This window comes from Trichechus manatus, unplaced genomic scaffold, assembly GCF_000243295.1.
Source record: "Trichechus manatus latirostris isolate Lorelei unplaced genomic scaffold, TriManLat1.0 scaffold00089, whole genome shotgun sequence".
Taxonomy (NCBI): domain Eukaryota; kingdom Metazoa; phylum Chordata; class Mammalia; order Sirenia; family Trichechidae; genus Trichechus; species Trichechus manatus.
In genome coordinates, this window is record NW_004444025.1 from 4,310,973 (window position 1) to 4,337,558 (window position 26,586).

The window sequence follows — 26,586 nt, forward strand, 5'->3', positions numbered from 1 at the left end:
TGTGTGTTACTGTTACATGAGAAACTATCTGTTCTGTAAGCCTTCACCTGAAGTACAATAAAATATTAAAAAAAATAAAAAATAAAAAATAAAATGCACGTTTCTCTTCTCTTCGTGACTGACATCCAGTTTACTTGTCCCAATCTTGTCCTCCTCCCCCATCTACCACAGTGGCAGTCCACAGGAACTTGAAGTGCCCCTTAAGACATTATTCCTAAAACAAACCTACAAATTGGCGAGTGAGTGGCAAATGTCATAAGCCCCCAGTTGGCGAAGAGGCAACTTTTTCAAGGCATTAGGTCAGTGGCATGTCAGTAGTTTCTCTCTGGAATGCTGTTTTCCTGTAAATCAATTGTTGATTTCATAGGCTCGACATTTGTAAGCATGAAAAGTTCACCCAAGGAAGCAGCTACAGATGTTCCCAAAATGTTACTTCTAACCCAGCTTAGGGAAACCCTGGTGGAGTAGTTGTTAGGAGCTATGGCTGCTAACCAAAAGATCGGCAGTTCAAATCCACCAGGCACTCCTTGGAAACTCTATTGGGCAGTTCTACTCTGTCCTATAGGATCACTATGAGTTGGAATCAACTCAACGGCAATGGGTTTTTTGGTTTAACCCAGCTTAATTTTCACCTCTTTCAAGAAGTCCTCATGACTTGACCTCATCCAACTTCTCAAACCTGGACTATACCACCTTGTGCTGTTATGAGAACAATAAGGTCTGAAATCTGCCTTTTATATTCAATTTAGCAAATATGTATTGAGTACTCAATACATGCCAAGCACTGTGTTAAATGTAAGGGAAGGAAAAAGCTAAGGAGAACTTCTGTGCCCCACAATCTTGTAGGGAACATAAATCTGCAATGGAGTGAAGTCACAGTCTTATAAGAGGAGTCTGAAGAGGGGGGCAATGGAGTGTTAAAGGCTTCACAAGAGAGAGACCGGTCAAGCTGTGTTCTGAAGCATAAATAGCAGCTTCCAGAGAGTAAGGAACGTTTCTTCCTTTGAGCTGCCATGGTGTGCTGCTTCACACTCTGCCTTATCCTGTTGGATTATACTATTAATCTAGCATAGCTGTATTTTCCTCTCTGTGCTATGAGCTTCTTAATGGCAAGTGCCATATTTTACTTATCTTTGTTTCCCAAATGCTTTTGCTTTAGTATCTAACATTAAAAAAAAGAGAAAAAAAAAAAACAAAACCAGTTGCTGTGGAGTCAATTCAGACTCATGGCAACCCCATGTGTTCTATAGAGTTTTCATGGCTGCCACCTTTTGGAAGCAGGTGCCTCTGGGTGGGTTCAAACCTCCAGCCTTTCAGTTAGTAATAGCCAAGTGTTTAACCACTGGCATCATCCAGAGGCTCCTGTATCTAACATGGTGTTGTTAGCTGCTGTTGAGTCTGCCCTGACTCATGACAACCCCATGTGTTACAGAATAGAATTGCTCCAAATGGTTTTCTTGGCTGTAATCTTTACAGAAGCAGTTCACCAGGCCTTTCTTCTGTGGAGCTGCTGGGCGGGTTCAAATTGCCAGCCTTTAGGTGAGCAGCCAATTGCAAGCCACTTGTGCCACCCAGGGACCTGTATCCAGCATAGTGTATGTTTAAAGAATAATGATTGAAGGAAGAATGAATGCTGAATTCCTGATTTTGTGAATAATTCAAAGAAACAGGTGTGTGTATGTGAGGGGAAGGTGCTTTGTGAGAAAGTTTGAAAGATACTCTATTTCGTTAGAACAAACAGCATATACAAAAACCACATATGGAGAAGAACATGTCTGGCCTGAGGAACCATCCATGTAGCTAGACCTGCAGAGACTGTGTCAGGAGACTGGTGGGAAACAGGGCCTGGGCTCCAGTTCATACGTCTCAGCACCTCCCGCAGGGAAGTGCTTTCCACCATGAGGCGACTAACTGAAATGTATCAAGGATGGCTAAAAACTCAGACTGCCCAGTAATACTGTTTTCCTGAGTAGCTTTCCATAGGTTCTCACTGAGAGTGTGGGCTGAGGGAAGAGGGAGAAAATTTAGGGTAGAGTGTTTCTAAAAGTGCTTTATGTCTAAATTCCTCTTCTTGGTCTTTAAAATGGTAGGAAATCTGGAATCTATTTCCTTTGTATGGCAGAGGTTATGGATTGAATGGTGTCCTCCCAAATATATGTCCTAGTCCTAACCCCTCTGCCTGTGAATGTGACCTTGTTTGAAAATAGGATTTTTCTTTTGTTATCAGTTAAGTTAAATGAGGTCATACCAGAATGGAGTGGCTCCTAATCCTAATTCCTTCTGAGTGGTGTTTTATAAAAGGGAAACATAGACACAGAAGCAGAGACACAGAGGGGGAAGACACCTCGTGAAGATACATCTACAAGTATCAAAGGAACATAGGGGATTACTTACAGCCACTATAAGCTAGAAGAGAGGCAGGGAAATGTTCTCTCTGAAAACCCTCAGCAGAAATCGACAAAACTGATAGCCTGATCTGGACTTCCAGTCTCCATAACTGTGAGAAAGTAAATTTCTCCTCTAGGAAACTAAGACAGCAGACAGACACATATTTCTACTCTTTGGATAATTTGGGGTTGCTGGTTTCATAGTTTAACTTAAGGCTTGGATTTTCAATTTGATATTTCATATTTTATATTTGATCCACTAACTCTGAGGTAAAGCACATTATGGAAGGAAGCAAAATATACCAAGACTAATCAGTAGTCCTTGCTTTTGGAAAAAACACATGATTTGAGAAGATTTGCAGCATGAATAAAAACAACTACAAGAGCAAAACATTGTCCCTTTCCAAACGTTTCTACCTCTAAATCAGTGTGGCTTTAGAGAAATCCACAGTCTTCAAGACGAAGCTCATGCCCAGCAGTTTAATAACACAGGCGCTAATTACAACCACCAGAATAAGAAGTTGTATTACAAAGAGTTAAAGAAGTCCTATCCCTGTAAATAATTTTTCTAGACTTCAGTGACTCAGGAACATCTAATGTAAAAGATTATTGTAAAATTAAGTTTGCTGTCATAGGAAAACAGGAGACACACAGAGGCATTCTGAAGTTAGCTTTGATATTATTTGTTAAAGCCCAGGAGGATGGGACAGGCTCTTCAGTAATGGTGTGCAAGTGATGAATGGTGAGAACACAAGGGTGGCTTTTACAGAATCCACTTACCTCTTAAATAAAACAAAAAACTCTACCCATTCATTATTTTCCAGTTCGTTCTCTTAATGTGTCTGCAAATCTTGCCTATATTCCCTATCTACACTTCTTACTCTTCTTGTTGACATTAAAAGCATGGTTTATATATATAAAATCTGAGAAGCTGGATATATGAAGAAGAATGCAGCATCAGGATTGGTGGAAGACTCATTAATAACCTGTAATATGCAGATGACACAATCTTGCTTGCTGAAGGTGATGAGGAGTTGAAGCACTTACTTATGAAAATCAAAGACTTCAGCCTTCGGTATGAATTACACTTCAACATAAACAAGACAAAAATCTTCACAACTGGACCAATAAGCAACATCATGATAAATGGAGAAAAGATTGAAGTTGTCAAGGATTTCATTTTACTTGGATCCACAATCAATGCCCATGGAAGCATCAGTCGAAAAATCAAACAATGTATTGCACTGGGCAAATCTGCTGCAAAAGACCTCTTTAAAGTGTTCAAAAGCAAAGATGTCACTTTGAGGACTAAGGTGGGCCTGACTCAAGCCATAATATTTTCAATCACTTCATATGTATGCGAAAGCTGGACCATGAATAAGGAAGACCAAAAAGAATTGATGCCTTTGAATTACAGTGTTGGCAAAGAATATTGACTGCCAGGGGAACAAATCTGTCTTGGAAGAAGTACATCCAGAATACCCCTTAGAAGCTAGGATGGCAAAACGTTGTCACACGTGCTTTGGACATGTTATCAGGAGGGACCAGTCCCTGGAGAAGGACATCATGCTTAGTAAAGTACAGGGTCAACAAAAGAGGGGAAGACCTTCAATGAGATGAATTCACACAGTGGCTGCAACAATGGGCTCAAACACAGCAATCTGATTGTATTATGTGAGGATGGTGCAGGACCAGGCAGTGTTTCGTTCTGTTGTGAATAGGGTCGCTATGAGTCAGAATTGACTCAACAACACCTAACAGTTGGAAAACACCCAATTGCAAACCGGAGAGACCATATGAAAATGTCTTAACCATCAGGTCACATATCTAGAAAAACTTAAGATATTTAAAACAAGAGGATGTTTTACTTAATTCAGAAAAAAACAAAAACAAAGTTAACCCACACGCAGTTACTGCAATCATTCCCCATCAGTGTAATCTTCTGCTTACATCTACCTGTGCCTGAAAGTCTGTGAGCAACTTGAGAGTAGAAACCCTGCTTATTAATTTTTTTTTTAATCCCAAACACCTGGCACACGGCAGGTCTTCATGTTTGTTAATTGGTTTTTAAGATGCAATAACTTATATGATACATCACTGATTTAATAAAAGCTTTACATGGGCACTACATGTATAAACAACTAGTATAAAACACATCCTGATTTCAGAAAGGTTAAAATTTTAAAATTGTGCCTTAGAATGGAGGAAATCCTGTAGTTGTCTTGTTCTGCATTTCTTGCCTGAAAAATAGAGTGGATTCTTCCCTCATTATCTCAGCAGATAAACATTCATTAGTACTGGTGATATTGACTCAAATCATCCTCTCTTCCTAAGTTTCTTTTTCTGAGGCCATTGATAACCTCCAAATATTTGTATGTTATTGTTTCCCTTGAATTAAACCCTGCTCTGCAAAATTCTTCACGGGCTTCAGTAGACTTCTATTGTCTCGAGGGACTTAACTCTAATGATCCCTTTCTCTCTCGGTGGCTCCCATTTATATTGCCCTCAGAGTGCCCCTCCTTTCCTCAGTCATCACCAGGTGTTTGCAAGCCTGGCTGTACATCAGAATCACTTGGAGAGCTTATGAAAAATGAACAAGCCCAGGTCCCAACCCAGACCAATGGAATCCAAATCTCTGGAGTCAGTCAACTTGGACTGAAACTTTAGCTCTATGACTATGGGTCATATCACTTAAGCTCTAAAATTCAATGTCTTTACCTGTAAAATTAGGATAATGTTAAATATCTGCTTCATCACATGTGTTTACTCCCCATCATTACAGCAAATATCATCTCTTCTTTTCTTCGTTTATTTAAGGCCTACACCTCTCCATGAAATCTTCCCCCTGCCTCAGCCCTCCATAATCACAATTTATTTTGATTTGTTTGCAAAACACATTGGAACTCAGTGATAGGTTTGTAAAACCAAAACAGTCTCCTAGCTGATCTTTCTGCAACTACTCTTGTCACCTTTCAATTCATTCTCCAAACAGTATGCCAACTTTCCAGAGTGCTCTTTAAAAAAAATCTGATTATGTTGCTTCCTATTTTAAACCTTGCACTGAATTCTCTTCATTCTTAGATTAAAATCCAAATTCTCTAACCTGGCCCACTTGCTGGTCTCCCTGTTGCTCTTTAGAGTCTAACCACACTGGTATCTAATTTGATACACTCTTTCTCACCTCAGTGCCTTTGCTCATGCTGATGAACGATATTGTACTCATCTTTTTGGTGTCAGCTTAATCACTTCTTTGGTGAACCCTTCCCTGGCTTCAGTCTAGGTCAGTGCCCCTAGTTAGATCCTCTCTTAAGATACTATAAATACCCTTTTGTAATTAAGTGTTTAATCATGAACTGGATGGAACTGGGCAGTGTCTTAGGCTGGGTTCTCTAGAGAAGCAAAACCAGTAACGTGTATAAATATATATAGAGAGAGATTTCTGTTGAGGAAACAGCTCACATGATTGTAGAGGCTAGAATGTACCAGTCCATGGATCGGGGTAGAGGCCTCTCACGCAGCTGCAGAAGATGGTGAGCCCAAGATCGGCAGGTCGGAGAGCAGGGCTCCCTCTTACAGGCTGTGAAGGTTGATGAATTCCAAGATCAGCAGGCAAGACAGCAAGGTTTCTCCTGATTCACATAGCTGCAGGGGCTGGCGAACCCAAGATTGGCAGGTCAGAGAGCAGGGCTCTGCTCACAGGCTGTGAAGACTGATGAATCCCAAGTTTGGCAGATAAGCTGACAGCTCAAGTCCCAAGAACCAGAGGTGAGATGACAGGAGGCAGCCACAGGATCCAGAGTGAGCAAAATGCCAGAACATCTGCATATATTCAGATGCAGGCCACAGCCCCAAGGAAACTCCCTTTCATCTGATTGGCTACTCACAGTATATTCAGTCATGGGATTGATCACATATAAACACTGAGAATCATGGCCCAGCCAAGCTGACACACAATCTTAACCATCACAGGCAGGATATTAAATTTTTCTTAATATAACTTTATATTGTTTGATTTGTTACCACAAATCAAAAGCATGAAAAGCATTAGACTATTTTTCAAATGCTATATAGCCAGTTGTTTAATGCCTTTGTCCTCCCCTAGAATACAGGTTCCAGAAGGGCAGATACTGAGCCTGTCTTGTTCACCACTGTGTCCACAGAATCTAACAGTGCCTTCAACCTATGAGGTGCTGAACAAATGTAAATGAATACTGCTAACAGGACAGAACATGAAAACTGGTTAGAAAGGCTACTCAGTGACCTTACTGGAGACCTTGTCTGAGAAAGAGATAGCCATCTGTCCAAATTAGAGAGCACAAAGGTGGGACACACCTGGGCCTGTCCAGGTCGTCCTCTTATCCAAGGGCATCTTGCCAGCCCCAGAGTGGGGCAGGAAGGCTTTGAAGCAGTGGAGGTGCTTAGAGTCTTAAGAGGAAGGCAACGTTCAGATTATTTGTGTCTGACTAGTTAAAATAAGATCTGAGCCAGAGTCTACAGGTCCATGGGGTCATGAATACATTTTTTTTTTTAATTTTAAACTTTTCTAGTTATAATTGTCTTCATCATTTATTTGACTTGTGACTGATGCAAATTGATTTTATTTTTCTTTATATGGTGGTGTTGTTAGTTGCTGTCGAGTCAATTCTGACTCATGGCGACCCCACGTGTGCAGAGTAGAACTGCTCCATAGGATTGTCAAAGCTGTGACCTTTCGGAAGCAGATTGCCAGGCCTGTCTTCTGAGGTGCCTTTGGGTGGATTTGAACCGCCAACCTTTTGGCTAGTAGTTGAGTGCTTAGCTGCTTGTGCCACCCAGGGACTCGTTTTTTATGTATACATATGCCCAGTTTCCCAATTGAATCCATAATTTCCTAAGTACGAGGTCTTTTTTCATAAATGTTTTGCATCCACATGACCTGGCACAATACGTAGCCTATTCCCTAGAAATGAATGTAGTCAATGTTCTTTAACCAGGAAAAATGTTCAACGCTTCAATATTTCTCAGCGGCTTTCTAATGAGTTTTTTTTGTTTGTTTGTTTAAATAAATGCAGCAAATTTTATTATGTATATCAACAATGTTTGTTGAAATTTCATTGATTTTCAATAGTCTTTAATGTTTTCCTTTGCTAGGAAATAATTGATACGGCATTTGCAGATAGATGCCTCTGCAAGAAAGATTAATTCCTGCACTGGGGCAAAGTTATTTGAACAAATGAAGTGGAATATTTTAATGAGAACATATGCTTTTCAAGCAATAAAGTGTAACTATTTCTCTATGGCTTTAAAAATGGGATCTAATTCACAGGTTACAGGAATTGTCCAATAAGATCGTTTGTTTTCCTGGACTTGCGTTGTAGTAACTACTAATCTTTTAACATGGCGTTTACTTGTAGCTATTTGAGGTGGTTTATGTTGTTGCCTATATAGTAGAACAAGGCTAAAATCCAATAATTTTACACACGCAAATAGCTGTATCCTTCAACAATTAAAAATGAGGTGAAGTAGGCTTCAGAAGTCTTCACCTCCAAAAATCTAAGGATAATAAAGACAATATTGAATCTGCAGTCTTGTAAGAGCAATGCTGATTGACCCTTTCTCTCTTAGGAATCTGAATTACACATTGCATCTAGATGACAAGCCTCGTTTCTGCTCTTTTCCCAGTAATTTAACATATCTGGAGCTAGACACGTTTAATGTCGTTTAGGGGCTGCCTTAAATAGCATGAATTCAAGCCATTATGTGACTTCAGTAGGATTACGCTTATTAACCCAAATTACCCGTTATGATGGTTTCTAAGCCAACCACGTGAAATCAGTTTATTTTTTACAAAAAAAAAAAAAAATTTTGTATTGTTTTTTCCAAAGAGAATTATTTATCCAGTTAAAGCTAATCCACTCATCTAGTTGCTATTCTTAATAGATACAGGCTCGGTTCTCTTTTTCTCCATCACATTCTGTTTCTTGCTCTAACAGTACTTGCGTTACATCTCCCCCCTCCCCATGGTGAAAATTCATTAAGTATTTATTAAGGATAAAAATACATACTTTTACCAAGAACAAAAAAAAACCCTACATGAAATAAAAGAAATAAAGTGGTGCTATACTTCAAAGTTACAAATATAATTAACCCTGTTACTAATTTAGGAAGGAGACATTAATTGATTTAAAATATATTAATATGTGCTTACCATGGACTCTGGTATCTGTGGGTTAATTGATCAATAGCAGCGTGACTTATTTCTCCATACTGTAAAAGAAAGAAAATGAATGTACCATAATTCCAAGGTAAATAGGCAACAACATGTCTAAGGATCTACATTCCTAGTCAAAAAGGAATTCAGGTTGGGGAATTAGATAGGAAATGCTAAATTCAGTTAAAGGAAAATAAGGGAAGAAGATGGCCTTTTGAGTCCTGAACTGACAAAAGAGTACAAGAAGTAAAATAAATATGTCTCTATGTGCTTTACTTTCCCTGTTTCTAAAAGGGGTGTCAAGTAGCAAGGAGAATATAGTCTAAACTCCTTTCTATCTTGGTGATTCTATGTCTATATAAGCAGGCATTTTACACAACTGTTTATCATTTAGACTCAAATATTTTAGCTCTTTTCACTTTACCTTCTCCTCACAGAATTAGAAAACGTGGTGGGGCAATAAGACGGAAAAGGACCTGGGTTATAGACAGACGGTGGGGAAGTGTGCATCTGAAAACTCCTTTCAAATAATTTGGGGGTGCTGATAAAGTATTAAGTGACTTAGAGCCAGTTTCCACATTAAAAAATAATTTCCACACACCCCCTCCATGTGCATTGAAATGATCTATTCTTATCGAATGAATCATCTTTGCATCCTCTCTTCGTTATCTAGAGATATACCATGACTGGGTGGCTTTAACAAACAAATTTATTTTCTCACAGTTTAGGGGGCTAGAAGTCCAAATTCAGAGTACTAGCTCTAGGGGAAGACTTTTTCTCTCTGTCGGCTCTGGAGAAAGGTCCTTGCCTTTGAGCTTTTGCTCGTCAGCAGTCTTCATGTGGCTTGGCATCTCTCTTCCCCATCTCAGCTTGCTACCTTGCATTTAATCTCTTTTATATCTCAAAAGAGATTGACTCAAAACACACCCTACATTAATCCTGCCTCATTTACATAACAAAGACAACCCATTCCCAAATGGGATTATAACCACAGGGCATAGAGGTTAGGATTTACAACACATATTTTTGGGGGACACAATTCATTCCGTAACACATCCTAACTCCTTTTCCCCAGGAACATCCAATGAATGGCACATGTGTGAATAAGCATGGGGAAGAGGAGTGTCAAATTCATACCGGAAAGGATTTTTGTTTACAATAATTTCTCAATTTTCAATACCAGGATTTAGAAACAATGTCATGGATTATCAGAAAGTATTTCACTTCATTTTTTTTTTTTTTTTTTTTTACTGGATGCTGTATTCAAAACATCTCAAAAAGTAGTAAAACCATATTACGATGATTTCAACATCACAGGAATTGCCTAGTACTCTTTTTATTATTTTGTTTTTTTGCTTTAATTTTTTAAAATCGTGATAAATATATATCTAACAAAACATTTGCCATTTCACTAATCTGCCAGCCATACGAGTGAGCCATTTTGGAAGCAAACCTTCCAGTCCCAGTCAAGCCTTCAGATGAGTGTTGCCCCAGCCAAGAGCTTGACTGCAACTTCCTGACAGACTCCAAGCCAGAACCACCCAACTAAACCACTCTTAACTCTCGCTCCACTTTGAGATAGTAAATGATTATTGTTGTTTTAAAAAAAACTGCCATTTGAACATTCTTCACATGTACAATCAGTGACATTAATTATGTTCGTCATGTTGTTCAATCATCACCATTGTTGGAGTCCAAGTTTTTCTATCACCCTTAACGAAAGACTCTGAGTGTCCCCTAAGTAATGAGTCCCCCTTTCTCCATCCTTCTTGCCAACTGATGATAACCACTGATAAACTTTGGTCACTGTACACTTGCCTATTCTAGATATTCCATATAAGTGGGATCATAAATATTTGTCTTTTATTGATTGATTTAACCTAGTACTTTTTAATTATCATACCTTTCTTCTTCCCTTTCCGTCAAGCTTTGGTTTAGAATTTTCTGGTTGGCTCCTTTGGAGTTATTTGTGATGGGAAAACAGATTCATTTGCTTATGTTGTCCTCTCAGGGATAAAGACCTGACCCCTTGATCACTTCTAGCTCTTTAACGTCCACATATAAAATAAGTAAACAAAGGAAGGGGCAAGATAAATGAGGATTTAAAGCAGGGTTGCGCCTCTATTTCATCACAAACTGAAAAGTATTCATCTGTGCATAATGGAAAGATCATGGTATAGTTTTGATTTTTTAACTGTGATTCCCTAAAAATTGACCTTAGCCATTGATTAATAAAAAAATTTGATTATCAACTTCTGGACAAATTTTCCAGGATATGGATGATCTTCTACCATTCTCTATTTTAATAACCAAAAATTGTATCTTCTTAATCTGGAAAGACTTTTCTGAGAAGCAAAATAACACTTTTTAAATAAAATTTTTACATTTCTTTTATAGATATAAGTGTATAATGTCATAAAAATGTTATCTAAAATAAACTAGCCCTTATCTTAATTTATTAATGAAATCTATCAGGATTTATTTGGACAGACATGCTCAGTGTAGTGTTAAATCTAATGAAATTCAGAATCAAAAAATCATTTTTCTGTAGGTTAGATATTTGTAAGAGTAAGAAGAAGACTGATTCAAAAAACAATTCATCTTCAGAAAAACAGGTAACAACTGATTAGCATATTCTCTATCCTAAGGAAATCAGTGAGAATCTTTTACACATTTTTCAACTGACAAAAATGATCCTAACTCCAAATTGGGTATTCCCTACAAAGCAATCTGTAAGTAAGTCTGGTTGAGTGTCGTCAAGTTGATTCCGACTCATAGTGATCTTTATGACAGAGTAGAATGGCCCATAGGGTTTCTGGGTCTGTAATCTTTACAGAAGCAGATTGCCAGGTTGTTTGCATTGCAGAGTCGCTGGTGGGTTTAGTCCGCCAATATTTCGGTTAGCAACTGTCATGGATTGAATTACATCCCCCCTAAAATGATCAGTTTGGCCAGACCATGATTCCCAGTATTGTGTCGTTGTCCTCCATTTTGTGATTGTAATTTTATGTTAAAGAGGATTAGGGTGGGATTGTAACACCCTTTCTAAGGTCAAAACCTGATCCAATGTAAAGGGAGTTTCCCTGGCGTGTGGCTTCCACCACCTTTTATCTTACAAGAGATAAAAGGAAAGGGAAGCAAGCAGGAAGGGGGTACCTCATACCACCAAGAAAGCAGTGCCAGGAGCAGAGCGGTCCTTTGGACCCGGGGTCCCTGTGCAGAGAAGCTCCTAGTCCAGGGAGAGATTGATGAGAAGGCCAACAGAGAGAGAAAGACTTCCCTTGGAGCTGACCGCCCTGAATTTGGATTTCTAGCCTACTTTACTGTGAGGAAATAAACTTCTCTGTGTTAAAGCCATCCACCTGTGGTCTTTCTGTTATACCAGTACTAGATGAGTAAGACAGCAACTAAGCACTTAACCATTGCACCACCAGTGCTCCTCATTAAATAAGTCTAGGTATTGAGAAAAGGGAAATGCCTGCTAACTACATTTAGAACTTGTGAGTTAGATACAATTTCTGAAATGAATAATAATTGTTAAATTTAAGTTAATTCAGATATTTGGGGCTCATTCTATTCAAAAATATAAATAATTGAGATTTTCACTTTTAATCTCCAACGACCTCTTGTCTCACGTCCTGGCATAGTTAAGAAATCATTCTGGGGTTGATCACTAAGGAATCCTCTTGCTTTGTTGCTATGCTTGACTTAGGATTTTTTTTAGTATATCCAATTTTGACATTCCTTACTAGAAAGAACTGTTTTCCATCTCTTTAACTACGAGGTCTTTCTCACCAGTAGAATGAATATAATACAAATGTATGTCAAGCGCGCATAGACACTGGGATTTCTCCTCTCCAGCCTCCTCCTTGGTAATGTAGAGCTCTTAGTACAAAAACGTTTGAGTGAAAAATCCCTGAGGGCTACCTTTTCTTATGCTAATTTTCTCCCCCTTCACTTGCTTCAATTTGCAAAATATTACTGTTAACCCCTTAGGTGTCTTTGTTCCCACAGCCAGTGAAAAGCATTCCCATTATTGTAGCTGGATCCCAAAATTGTATAATGTTGCGTATTCTAGACTGGAATGATTGAAGGGAGAAATGGGGCATAAAGGCCTTTGTGTGAATGGAGCATTTAAAGCATTCGTTTTATATTCAGAGTGTGAGTAGAAAGAAAACATTCCTTTCTGGAAAACGTCAGTGTTTAAGGCATGGATTTTGTGATGGAGTTTTCTTGTTAAAAAGCAAAAACGAACAATGTAGAGACCCATATTACATTTTATGTCATGTTATTTATGGGTTTAAGTACCAATGTGAATGATATCTGACTTTTTTTTACTGCATTACCTTTTAAATAATTCAGATTAGTACATCTGCTTTCAACAAATAGACTAAACACTGGGTTTTGTGAGTTTGTTAACTATCTCCTCAGTATCTCTGTTTTCTGTGAAGTATCCAAATAATGCGCAATATGATCCATCACATTTCTTATGAGCTTATTTTATAGTAGTATAATTTAAAAATTCATGCAGGCAGGAAAATAGAGTCTATATAGCCATTAATAATACTAAAAAATACCAAACCCATTGCCATCGAGTTGATTCTGACTCATAGCGACCCTATAGGACAGAGCAGAACTGCCCCATACAGTTTCCAACGAGCGGCTCATAGATTGGAACTGCTGATCTTTTGGTTAGCAGCCGAGCCCTTAATCACTGTGCCACCAGGGCTCCTAGTCCCGACTTATTGAGCTTTGTTGCACTTTGGATATTATGCTAAGTGCTTAATGCACATTAAAACTGGTCAATTCTGACTCATAGCAACCCTATAGGACAGAGTAGAACTGCCTGATAGCGTTCCCTTATCTCACTAAATTCAGTCAACAATAAGATGTTGTTATTATTATCCCTGTGGTAGACAGAATTCTAATATGGTCCTTGAGATTCCTGCCCCCTATTGTACATAGCTACTCCCAGCTATTCAGCCAAACACCAATCCAGGTGTTGCTTTGAAGGGATTTTGCAAATGAAATCATTGTTCCAACTCAATCGGCTAAAACAGGGAGATTATCCTTGGTGCGCCTAACATAATCAGGTGAGTTCTTAAAAGGGCCTCGGCTCTTCCTGGCAACAGGGATCAGAGGCATGAGAGGGATTTGCCATGAGGGAGAGTCTTCGTTTCTGACTTTAAAGATGGAGGTGGCCACTAGGAAAGCAATGTGACAGCCTCTAGGAGCTGAGAAAGGCCCCAGCTAAGAGGCAAGAAATAGGACCTCAGTCCTACAACCACAAAAAACAGAACTCTGCCACAACACACAGCTTGGAGGGGGATCCCGAGTTCCAGATGAGATCACACCCTGAGCTGACACCTTGACTTCAGCCTTGTGGAACCAGAGCCACACCATCCGTGAACTTCCAACCTTCATAAGTGTAAGATAACAAATGGGTGCTGCTTTAGATTGCTGGAGCCCTGGTGGCGCAGCGGTTAAGAGCTCGGCTGCTAACCAAATGGTCAGTAGTTCGAATCCACCAGCCGCTGCTTGGAAACCCTATGGGGCAGTTCTACTCTGTTCCATAGAGTGGTTATGAGTTGGAATCGACTCAACGGCAATGGGTTTAGGTTGCTAATTTTTGGTAATTTGTTATGCAGCAACAGAAAACTAACACAACCCCCCATTTTATAGATGGTAAAACTAAGGCATGATACAAAACAGTGGGCACACGAGCTGTAAAAACCTGTTGCCGTCAAGTTGATTCCGACTCAAAGCGGTACTCGCTGCAAGGAGAGGAAAATAACAAGTTCTCCAACTGCCTCTTTTGTCTTATGAGCCACTTTTAATCGTTCATGAGGGCCTTCATTACATTTGCCCTCAAAAGCAATATGCTAGCTGCCTCAGTTTTTCAGCAAATTTGTGTTATTTTCTTCCTGTATTCCTCCAGGAAGATAAGCAGTTTCCTTATTCATTCTGTCATGCAAAAAAATTTTTTTTTTCTTTTAAAGTAAAACTAGAACTTACCTCTTGAGACTTGTCTTGATTTGCGATGAGTTACCTATCATTCTGATGTCAGCCCATTATTCAGAGTTAGTTCATGATCTCTACCAGGGTCTGAAATCTGAGACAATTCAGCTGTACTAGCTACAAAAAAGCCACACAAGAGCATCCCGGTCCCCAGGGGTGCCCGGCGCACAGATTCTGAAATATAATCAAGTGCCTATTTTGCAAATGTTCTCACCCTTGGAGGTTTCCAATGTGTTTGGCACTGTTGTCAATTCAAAGGTTAAAAAGTGTGCTTCCCCCAAGTTAATTGTCCAATTAGCTCCACAACACAGAATTACACTAGGGGTGGTAGCTCAGGCAGAGCGAACAGTAACAGCAAACCTAAGTTTCAGTTAAAAAAAAAAAAAAAAGGCAAATAATTTTCAAATGACTTTTATTGACTAAGCTTGTTGTTAGCCATCGAGTCTGTTCTGACTCATAGCAACCCTACGTACAACAGAATGAAACACTGCCCATTTCGGCACCATCCTCACAATCGTTGTTATGCTTAAGCTCAGAGTATAATACTTTCCAATCTAAAGCACACTTAAAAATTCGTCTGTACATTTTATCAAACCTCTGCCAAAAAAGAATGCATGTAGGTTTTTTTGTAAACTCAAGAGAAATTGCATCGCGTTGATAATATGTGCAAGGAAATTGCATCGCGTTGATAATATGTGCAAGATACACTTTCAAGAGAGTAGTGTGATGCTTACAATGTTCACAACACAATTCATGTTAATACTTCCTTAAGCAGCCTGTAGGCACTGTGCCAAGTGCTGTAAATACATCATTGCAGTTAATCATCACAATAAACTTAGGAGGTATTTATTTTTATTTTTCCTACCTTACAGGAATGGCAACTAAGGCTTAGAGAATTTAGATTTCTTGGGCAAGTTCATAGCCTAAATGATAAAACGAAGATCTCAGCTACAATTTGCCTGACTTCCAATCCTAAACTACAGTTTACGACAGGCTGATATTTATTAATGATGTCCATTCATTTGTTCATTCATTCATCATTTATTGATAATCATTCACCCCAAGCACAATTCCTGGGTGGTGCAAGTGGTTAAGTGTTTAACTACTAGCAGAATGGTTGGTGGTTCGAACACACCCAGCGGCGCCTTGGAAAACAGGCCCGGCAATCGGCTTCCGAAAGGTCATAGCCTTGAAAACCCTATGGAAGAGTTCTACTCTGCACGCATAGGGTAGCCATGCCTAGGAATCTACTGAACAGCTACTAACAATAATACCCCAAACTAAGCACTAGAGGTGGTGCGTGAGGGAGTGGGGTTGATGTTGTCAGCACAAAATGAAATAAAACAGATCTCAGACCTTAAGTAGCTTAAAACCATTTGGAATGTGGCTAAAACTGTAGAGTACAGCTATTGACAATGTTCTTACTGTTGTTAGGTGCTGTCAAGTCAGTTCTAACACTGACCCTGTGTACAACAGAACGAAACACCGCTTGGTCCTGCCACTGCCACATCCTCACAATCGTTGTTATTTTTGAGCCCATTGTTGCACCCACTGTGTCAATCCATCTTGTTAAGGGTCTTCCCCTTTCTCACTGATCCTCTACTTGAAATATTCTACTTGAAATCATCAAAAATGAAATGGAATGCATAAACATTGATATCCTAGGCATTAGTGAGCTGAAATACTGGTATTGGCCATTTTGAATCAGATAGTCATATGGTCTACTCTGCCAGGAATGACAATGGAAGAGGAATGGTGTCACTTCATCATCAAAAAGAGCATTTCAAGATCTATCCCGAAGTACAACACTGTCAGTGATAGGATAATAGCCATATGCCTGCATAGAAGACCAGTTAATACGACTATTAATCAAATTTGTGCAACTAAATGTAACCAACCACTAAGGCCAAAGATGAAGAAACTGAAGATTTTTACCAACTTCTGCAGTCTGAAATTGATCGAACATGAAATTACGATGCATTGATAGTTATTGGTGATTGGAATGGGAGAGTTGGAAGCAAAGAAGAAGGATTGGTAGTTGGAAAATATGGCCTTGGTGATAGAAACAATGCTGGAGAGTGCATGATAGAATTTTGCAAGACCAACGACTTCTTCATGGCAAACATCTTTTTTCAACAACATAAACCGCAACTAAACACGTGGACCTCTCTGGATGGAATACACAGGAATCAAATCAACTACATCTGTGGAAAGAGACAATGGAAAAGTTCAACATCATCTGTCAGAATAAGGCCAGGGACTGACTGAGGAACAGACCACCAATTGCCCATATGCAAGTTCAAGTTAAAACCAAAGAAAATTAGAACAAGTCCAAAAGAGCCAAAGTATGACCTTGAGTATATCCCACCTGAATTTAGAGACCATCTCGAGAATAGATTTGACACATTGAACACTAAGGACTGAAGACCAGATGAGTTGTGGAACGACATCAAGGACATCATACATGAAGAAAGCAAGAGGTCATTAAAGACAGGAAAGAAAGAAAAGACCAAAATGGATGTCAGAAGAAACTCCAGAACTTGCTCTTGAACATCCAGTGGCTAAAGGGAACAGAAGAAATAATGTAGTAAAAGACCTGAACAGAAGATTTTTTAAAAGGAGGCTCAAGGAGACAAAGTAAATTATTATAATAACATATGCAAAGTTCTGGAGTTAGAAAACCAAAAGAGAAGAACAAGATCAGCATTTCTCAAGATGAAAGAACAGAAGAAAAAATTCAAGCCTCGAGTTGCAATATTGAAGGATTCCATGGGCAACATACCGAATGATTCAGGAAGTATCAGAACAAGATGGAAGGAATACACAGAGTCACTGTACCAAAAAGAATTGGTCGACGTTCAATCACATCAGAAGGTAGCATATGATCAAGAACTGATGGTACTGAAGGAAAAAGTCCAAGCTGCACTGAAGACACTGGTGAAAAACAAGGCTCCAGGAATTAATGGAATACCAATTGAGATATTTCAACAAACAGATGCAGCTCTGGAAGTGCTTGCTCATCTATGCCAAGAAATTTGGAAGACAGCTACCTGACCAATTGACTGGAAGAGATCCATATTTATGCCTATTCCTAAGAAAGGTGATCCAACTGAATGTGGAAATTATGGAACAGTATCATTAATATCACAGGCAAGTAAAATTTTGCTGAAGATCATTCGGAAGTGGCTACAGCAGTATATCGACAGGGAATTGCCAGAAATTCAAGCTGGATTCAGAAGAGGACATGGAATGAGGGATATTATTGCTGATGTCAGATGGATCCTGGCTGAAAGCAGAGAATAACAGAAAGATGTTTACTTGTGTTTTATGGACTATGCAAAGTCATTTGACTCTGTGGATCATAAAAATTATGGATAACATTGCAAAGAATGGGAATTCCAGAACACTTAATTGTGCTCATCAGGAACCTGTACAGAAATCAAGAGGCAGTTGTTCAAACAGAGCAAGGAGATACTGTGTGGTTTAAAGTCAGGAAAAGTGTGTGTCAAGGTTGTATCCTTTAATCATGCTTATTCAGTCCATATGCTGAGCAAATAATTGGAGAAGCTGGACTATAGGAAGAAGAATGGGGCATCAGGATTGGAGGAAGTCTCATTAACAACCTGAGATGTGCAGATGATACAACTTTGCTTGCTGAAAGTGAAGACTTGAGGCACTTACTGATGAAGATCAAAGACCACAGCCTTCAGTGTAGATTACACCTCAACATAAAGAAAGCAAAGATTCTCACAACTGGATCAATAAGCAACATCATGATAAACAGAGGAAAAGGTTGAAGTTGTCAAGGATTTTATTTTACTTGGATCCACAATCAACACCTACGGAAGCAGCAGTCAAGAAATCAAAAGATGCGTTGCATTGGGCAAATCTGCTGCAAAAGACATCTTTAAAATGTTAAAAAGCAAAGATGTCACTTTAAGGACTAAGGTGTGCCTGATCCAAGTCATGGTGTTTTCAATCACCTCATATGCATGCAAAAGCTTGGCAATGAATAAGGAAGACCAAAGAAAAGTTGATGCCTTTGAATTATGGTGTTGGTGAAGAATATTGAATATACCAAGGACTGTCAGAAGAATGAACAAATTTGTCTTGGAAAAGTACAGCCAGAATGCTTCTTAGAAGCAAGGATGGCTAGATTACGTCTCACAGTCTTTGGAAATGTTATCAGGAGGGACCAGTTCCTGGAAAAGGACATTATGCTTGGTAAAGTGGAGTGTCAGTGAAAAAGAGGAAAACCCTCAATGAGATGGACTGACACAGTGGGTGCAACAATGGGCTCAAGCATATGGGATGGCGAGGGACGGAGCAGTGTTTTGTTGTGTTGTACACAGGGTCGCTATGAGTCGGAACTGACTCGACAGCACCTAACAACAACAACAACAACATTCTAATTTAGAAGAGTCTCTGGGTGGCACAAATGACTAAGCACTCAACTACTAGCTGAGTAGGCGGTTCAAACCCACCCAGAGGTGTCTCAGAAGAAAGTCCTGGTGATCTGTTACCAAAAGGTCGCAGCCTTGAAAACCCTATGGAGCACAGTTCTACTCTGCAAAGCATACGGTCACCATGAGTTGGAGCTGATTTGGTTTCTTTGGTTTTTTCTAATGTATGCAGTCTTTTCTCAGCTTTGTATGTCCCAATAATCATCAAATAATATTTGTTGAAAACCTATGGCATATGCTTAATTGCAAACTTTAAGAGGCTTAATTTTTTTTTAAGAGTGTTGTTTACATTTAGACACATACTCAAGATGTTATATCAAATGATACATCAACGGCAATGGGTTATGGTATATTTTTAGCATTTCTTAATTAAAGGATAAAATCACTCACCAGACTTTAAATTATGGTGGGTTCTTTCTCCCTGTCCCCAACATTTCCATATCCTAGCTAAAAATGTGAAAATTAGGATGTGTTCTTTTTTTATTTGTTTTCCCCAATTGTTCAATCATTACCTATAAAGTATCTGAAAAAGAAAAAGTCCTGTTTAGCTGAGAGGCCAGTTCTTCTGGGGCCGGGCTGCCAGTAGAATGTGGAGGTAGTAGCGTCCTAGCTACCAACAGAAAACACTCCCTGTTCCAAACACGTCATTCTTCATGGACTGCTTTGAACACAATGCCCACTGCTGTCAAGTCGATTCCCACTCATAGTGACCCTACAGGACACAGTAGAACAGCCCCATAGGGTTTCTAAGACTATAATCTTACAGAAGCAGACTGCCACATCTTTCCTCCATGAAGCAGCTGATGGATTTGAACCACCGACCTTGGTTAGCAGCTGAGCACTTAACCACTGTGCCACTGGGGCGTCTTACCTTTCAATTAGTATCACTTAATTGTACCATCCAAAGAATTTTCCTGGCATATAATTCCCAACACATTGTCATCGAGTCTATTCCGACTCATGGGGACGCTATAGGACAGTGCAGAACTGCCCCATAGGGTTTCCAAGGCTGTAATCTTTGTTCCTTGGAGCAGCTGGTTAGTTCCAACCTCAGACCTTCCGATTAGCACCCAAGTGCTTAACCACTGCGCACCAGGGCTCCTTGAACACAGTACCGAGAGTGAAAATCAGCGATACACGCTTCCCTTGTTGTTTTTATGGTCTGTTAGGAAAAGGAAGTATCAAACATAAAATTCATTTTCTGGAAGTTCAGACAACAGTAAGATTTTATGAGGCTATTACTTCCTTCAATTGATTTGAGGAATCCTATAAAGTCAAACTTTGTGAAATGGGGAAAATAAAACATCTGTGTAGGTGGAGGCTAATGGTGTTACTATATTTTTTATTTCAAGAAAAAGGAGGGTTATTTGGCCTCCTTCACCAATGTCTCTTCTCCCTCACAGATGGTCAGCATGTGGCACTCCCTTACGAAGGCTTCCCGTGGTATCGTAAAGCGTATTACTTTATACAGAACTTAATGATGAAAGGTGATAATGTAATTATTTTTATATTAAACCACAAATTGTTACGATGCAAATAACTATAGGAAATATGAAGTGAGAACTAAACACACATCCATCTGGGGAACAACTGCCTCAATCCAAAGACGTGCCTAATTTTAGAAAAGCTATTTTCTATTTTGCTTTTATAACTGGGTTGAAAATGGAGAGCTTTATTATTATTTTTTAAAATCTTCTATATTGATAACAACATCTGGAGGTTAGGAAAGTGAGATCTTAGGAATTTTAATGAGCCTGTTTGTAATTCCCCTAAATGAATCTAAGTCAATGAGAAAATTTGGGGTGAAAAAAATCCCAGAAATTCTGAAATATGTGTTTAGTGGTTTCCATACTGAACAATGCCACACTGGCAATACTTTTCCTCCACGTGAATTTGGAAGAGAGGAGGAAACTGTTGGGCAAGAGTGGACAGTTCAGAAGAACTCAAGGAGTGAGGCTGGGACAAGGGAAGAAGGTGCAGTTTGGTGCTACCTCACTGTCTTCCCTTATTTTCCTTCATTCCAGAGATTGTATTTGACTACAAGTTTTGAAAGACTATAAGCCAGTTGCATCTAGTTGATTCTGACTCATGGCAACCTCATGTACGTCGGAGTAGAACTGTGCTCCGTGGTGTTTTCTTGTTTCTTCTCACTCTTTTTTTATTGCAGTGAAAATATACACAGCAGAACATACACCAATTCAACAACTTCCACACACAGGGTTTTCAATGGCTGAGTTTTGGGAAGTAGATCGCCAAGCCTTCTTCTGAGACACCTGTTTCTGCACTCCACCTGATAACATTTTGGGTAGCAGTCAAGTGTGTTAAACCACCCAGAGACTCCTGAAAGATTATAAAGTGCTTATCAAATAAAATTTCAAAGATAATCATTACCAAGCTGTTTGTTATTATATCAAGTGTGTGGGATATAATGATTCATTCAAATATTATACATGCAGTATATTGTGTGCAAATGGGAAGCTGGGAGAAAATTGAGACAATCGTGAAAAAAAGGCATGCAAGCTTTATAACAGAAGGCAAGTGGAATTGACCCCAGCCAGACTCCACCTTACAGAAAAATGATAACACAGATAGTCACTGTCCACAGTGGCTCCAGTCTAACGCTCTGACCTGACTTGATTCCCGTTTCCTCTCTAAGTTCCTGAATTCACATGGCCTGCATTGAAAACCTGACTGTACCATTCATTAGTTGTGTGGCCTCAAGCCGCACGTGTTGATAACCTCAGTTTCCTCATCCGTAAAACAGAAATAATCACAGTAACCCCCTTACATAATAAACAGTCAATGGTAGCTCTTGTGTGTGTGTGCGTGTGTGTGTGTATGTTTTAGGTGAAAGTTTACAGTGCAAATTAGTTTCTCATTCAAAAATTTATACACAGATTGTTTTGTGACATTGGATGCAATCCCCACAATGTGTAAGCTCTCTCCCCCTTTCCCTTTCCACCCCGGGATCCCCGTGTCCATTCATGCAGTTTTCCTGTCCCTTCCTGCCTTCTCGTCTTTGCTTTTGGGCAGGTGTTGCCCATTTGGTCTCCTCTACTTGATAGAACTAAGAAGCACGTGCCTCATGAGTGTTATTGCTTGTTTTACAGGGCTGTCTCATCTTTGGCTAAAAGGTAGACTTCGGGAGTGGCTTCAGTTCTGAATTAGCAGGGTGTCTGGAGGCAATAGGTTCAGGCGTCCTTCCAGGCTCTGTCAGACCAGTAAGTTTGGTTTTTCTGTGTGTGAATTTCAACTTTGTTCTAGTTTTCTCCCTCTGTGTCTGGAATCTTCTATTGTGATCCCTGTCAGAGCGGTCGATGGTGGTAGCTGGGTGCCATCTAGTTCTTCTGGGCTCAGGCTGGCGGAGGCTGTGGTTCGTGTGGCTTCGTTAGTCCTTTGGACTAATATTCTCCTTATGTCTTTGGTTTTCTTCATTCTCTTTTGCTCCAGACATGATGGGAACAATAAATGTATTTTAGATGGCTGCTCACAAGCTTTTAAGACCCCAGACTCTACTCACCAAAGTAGAACATTTTCTTTATGAAACATGTTATGCCAATTGACCCAAATGTTCCCTGAGACCACAGTCCCCAGACCTCAGCCCCAGTAACTTGATCCCTCAAGGTGTTTGGATGTGTCTAGGAAGCTTCTATGGCTTTGCCTTGGTCAAGTTGTGGTGACTTTCACAAGTAGTGCATTGTCTTTCCCTTCACCAGAGTTAACACTTGTCTATTGTCTAGTCAGTGATTTCCCCTCCCCAAACCTCTCCTCCCTCATAAGCATCAAAGATTGTTTTTTTTCTGTGTGTAAACTTTTCTTGTTTTTATAATAGTGGTCTCATATAGTATCTGTCCTTTTGTGATTGACTTATTTCACTCAGCATAATGCCCTCCGGATTCATCCATGTCATGAGTTGTTTTGCGGATTCATCATTGTTCTTCATCATTGTGTAGTATTCCATTGTGTGTATGTACCATAATTTGTTTATCCATTCACCTGTTGATGGGCACTTAGGTTGTTTCCATCCTTTTGCGAGTATCAATAATGCTGCAATGAACATAAGTGTGCATATGTCTATTTGTGTGACAGCTCTTATTTCTCTAGGATATATTCCTAGGAGTGAGATTACTGGATGGTATGGTATCTCTATTTCTAGTTTTTTAAGGAGGCACCATATTGTTTTCCATAGTGGTTGTACCATTTTACATTCCCACCAGCAGTGCATAAGAGTTCCAAACTGCCCACAACCTCTCCAACATCCATTATTTTCCATTTTTTTTTATTAGTGCCAGTAAAGTCAGGTGAGATGGTATCTCATTGTAGTTTTATTGGCATTTCTCTAGTGGCTAATGATTCGGAGCATTTCCTCATGTGTCTGTTAGCCACCTGAATGTCTTCTTTGGTGAAGTGTCTGTTCATATCCTTTGCCCATTTTTTAAATAGATTATTCGTCTTTTTGCTGTTGAGGTGATGAAGTATTCTATAGATTTTAGAGATTAGATCTTTATTGGATATGTCGTAGCCCAAAAATTTTTCCCAGTCTGTAGGTTCTCTTTTTAATCTTTTCCTGAAGTCTTTTGAGGAGCATCAATGTTTCATTCTCAGGAGCTCCCAGTGATCTAGTTTATGTCCTGGTGTTTGTGCGTTGTTAGTTATGGTTTGTATGAAATTTATGCCGTGTATTAGGACTCCTAATGTTGTTCCTATTTTTTCCTTCCATGAGCTTTATGGTTTTAGGTTTTATATTTAGGTCTTTGATCCATTTTCAGTTAGTTTTTGTGTATGCTGTGAGGTCTGCGTCCTGTTTCATTTTTTTACAGATGGACGTCCAGTTTTGCCAGCACCATTTGTTCAAAAGACTGTCTTTTCCCCCATTTAATGGATTTTGGTCCTTTGTCAAAGATCAGCTGACCATAGGTGGATGGTTTTAAGTCTGGGTTCTCGATTCTGCTCCATTGGTTTATGTGTCTGTCATTGTACAAGTACCAAGCTGTTTTGACTACCATGGATATACAGCAGGTTCTGAGATCAGGTAGTGTGAGGCCTCCTACTTTGTTCTTTTTCTTGAATAATACTTTACTTGTCAGGGGCCTCTTTCCTTTCCATATAAAGTTGGTGATTAGTTTTTTCATCTCGATAAAGAGTTCTGTTGGTATTGGATCAGGACTGCATTATATATGTAGATTGCATTGGGTACAGTTGACATTTTCACAATGTTGAGTCTTCCTATCTATGAGCATGGTATGTTTTTCCATTTATGTAGGTCTCTTTTAGTTTTTTGCAATAATGTTTTGTAGTTTTCTTTGTATAGGTCTTTTACGTCCCTGGTTAGGTTTATTCCTGTCTTTTATCTTTTTAGGGGCTATGATAATTGGTATCGTTTTCCTGATTTACTTTTTGAAGTTCTCATTGTTGTTGTATAGGAATCCAACTGATTTTTGTATGTTGATCTTGTATCCTGCTACTTTGCTGAATCTTTCTATTAGTTCCAGTAGTATTCTTGTGGTATCTTTGTGGTTCTCTGTCTATAGGATCATATCATCTGCAAATAGGAATAATTTTACTTCCTCCTTCCTAATTTGGATGCCCTTTATTTCTTTTCACTTTTTTTTTTACCGTGAATGGGTGTTGGATGTTATCAAATGCCTTTTCTGTGTTGATTGAGATGATCATGTGATTCTTTTCCTTTGTTCTAGTTATGTGGTGGATTACATTGATTCTTTTTCTAATGTTGAACCATCCTTGCATGCCTGATAGGAATCTCACTTGGTTGTGGTGTATTATTTTTTTGGATATGAAGCCAAATTCTATTGACTAGAATTTTGTTGAGAGTTTTTACATGTATATTCATGAGAGATATTGGTCCGTAATTTTCTTTTTTTTTTTTTTTTTTGTCATGTCTTTGCCTGGCTTTGGTATCACAGTTATGCTGGCTTCATAGAATGAATTTGGGAGTATTCCTTCCTTTTCTATGCTCCAAAATAGTTTGAGTAGTATTTGTGTGAGGTCTTTTCTGAATGTTTGCTAGAATTCTCAAGTTAAGCTGTCTGGGCGAGGGATTTTTTTGTTGGAAGTTATTTATTACCTCTTCAATCTCTTCTCTTGTTATGAGTGTGTTCAGATTTTCTACCTATTTGTGTTAGTTTAGGTAAGTAGTGTGTTTCTAGAAATTTGTCCATTTCATCTAGGTTTTCAAATTTGTTGGAGTATAACTTTTCATAGTATTCTGTTACATTTTGTCTTGGTCATCTAGTGCTGCTATAACAGAAATACCACAAGTGGATGGCTTTAACAAAGAGAAGTTTATTCTCTCATAGTCCAGTAGGCTAGAAGTCTGAATTCACAGCTGAAGTCTGGCTCCAGGGGAAGGCTTTCTCTATCTTTAGTCTCCAGAGGAAGGTCCCTGTCATCAGTATTCCCTTGGTCTGGGAGCATCTCAGCACAGGAATGTCAGGTCCAAAGGAAGTGCTCTGCTCCCAGCACTGCTTTCTTGGTGGTATGATGTCCCCATGTGTCTCTGCTCGCCTCTCTGTTTTATATCTCAAAAGAGATTGGCTTAAAACACTATCTAATCTATAGAACTCATCAGTATAACTGCTGCTAATCCACCTTATTATTACATCATTGTGATAGAATTTACAACACAGAGGGCCATCACATCAGATGATAAAATGATAGACAATCATACAATGCTGGGAATCACAACCTAGCCAAGTTGACAGATATTTTTGGGGGACACAGTTCAATCCATGACACGATTCTTTTTTTTTTCACAACTTTTTTTAAAAAAATTGTACTTTAGATGAAGGTTTACATAACAAACTAGTTTCTCATTAAACAGTACACATATTGTTTTATGACATTAGTTAATAACCCCATGACATGTCAACACTCTCCCTGCTTGACATTGGGTTCCCTGTTACCAGCTTTCCTGTCCCCCCCTGGCTTCTAGTCCTTGTCCCTGGGCTGTTGTGCCCCTTTAGTATCATTTTATTTTTTGGGCCTGTCCAATCTTTAGCTGAAGGTTGAACCTCACGAGTGACTTCATTACTGAGCTAAAAGGGTGTCCAGGGGTCATCCTCTCAGGGTTTCTCCAGTCTCCATCAGGCCAGTAAGTCTGATCTTTTTTTGTGAGTTAGAATTTTGTTCTACATTCTTCTCCAGCTCTGTCCAGGACTCTCTATTGTGATCCCTGTGAGAACAGTCAGTGGGTTCTTTGCGTCCTCTCCTGTTTTTCCATTGTCAGTCTGGCCAGTGATTTGCCTATTTTGTTGATCCTTTCAAAGCACCAGCTTTTGGTTTTGTAGATTCTTTCTATTGTTTTTGTATTCTCTATTTCATTTATTTCTGCTCTGATCTTTATTATATCCTTTCTTCTGGCGGCTGTGGGCTTTCTTTACTGTTCTCTTTCTATTTGTTTGAGTTGTGTGGCTAATGTTTTGATTTTGTCCCTTTCTTCTTTTTTGATGTGTGCATCTATTGCTATAAATTGTCCTCTGAGGACTGCCTTTGCTGTGTCCCAAAGGTT

General features: G+C 39.2%; 1 protein-coding gene across 1 annotated transcript in view; it reads right to left on the minus strand.

Annotated features, from left to right (window-relative positions):
- The window catches only part of SPMIP2 (sperm microtubule inner protein 2), a 174,485-nt gene that overhangs the window by 58,849 nt on the left and 89,050 nt on the right, over positions 1 to 26,586 (minus strand). Inside the window, exon 3 of the mRNA XM_004382066.2 lies at positions 8,575 to 8,633. Coding sequence (XP_004382123.2) covers positions 8,575 to 8,633 — 59 coding nt within the window. The remainder of the gene's footprint in view (positions 1 to 8,574; positions 8,634 to 26,586) is intronic.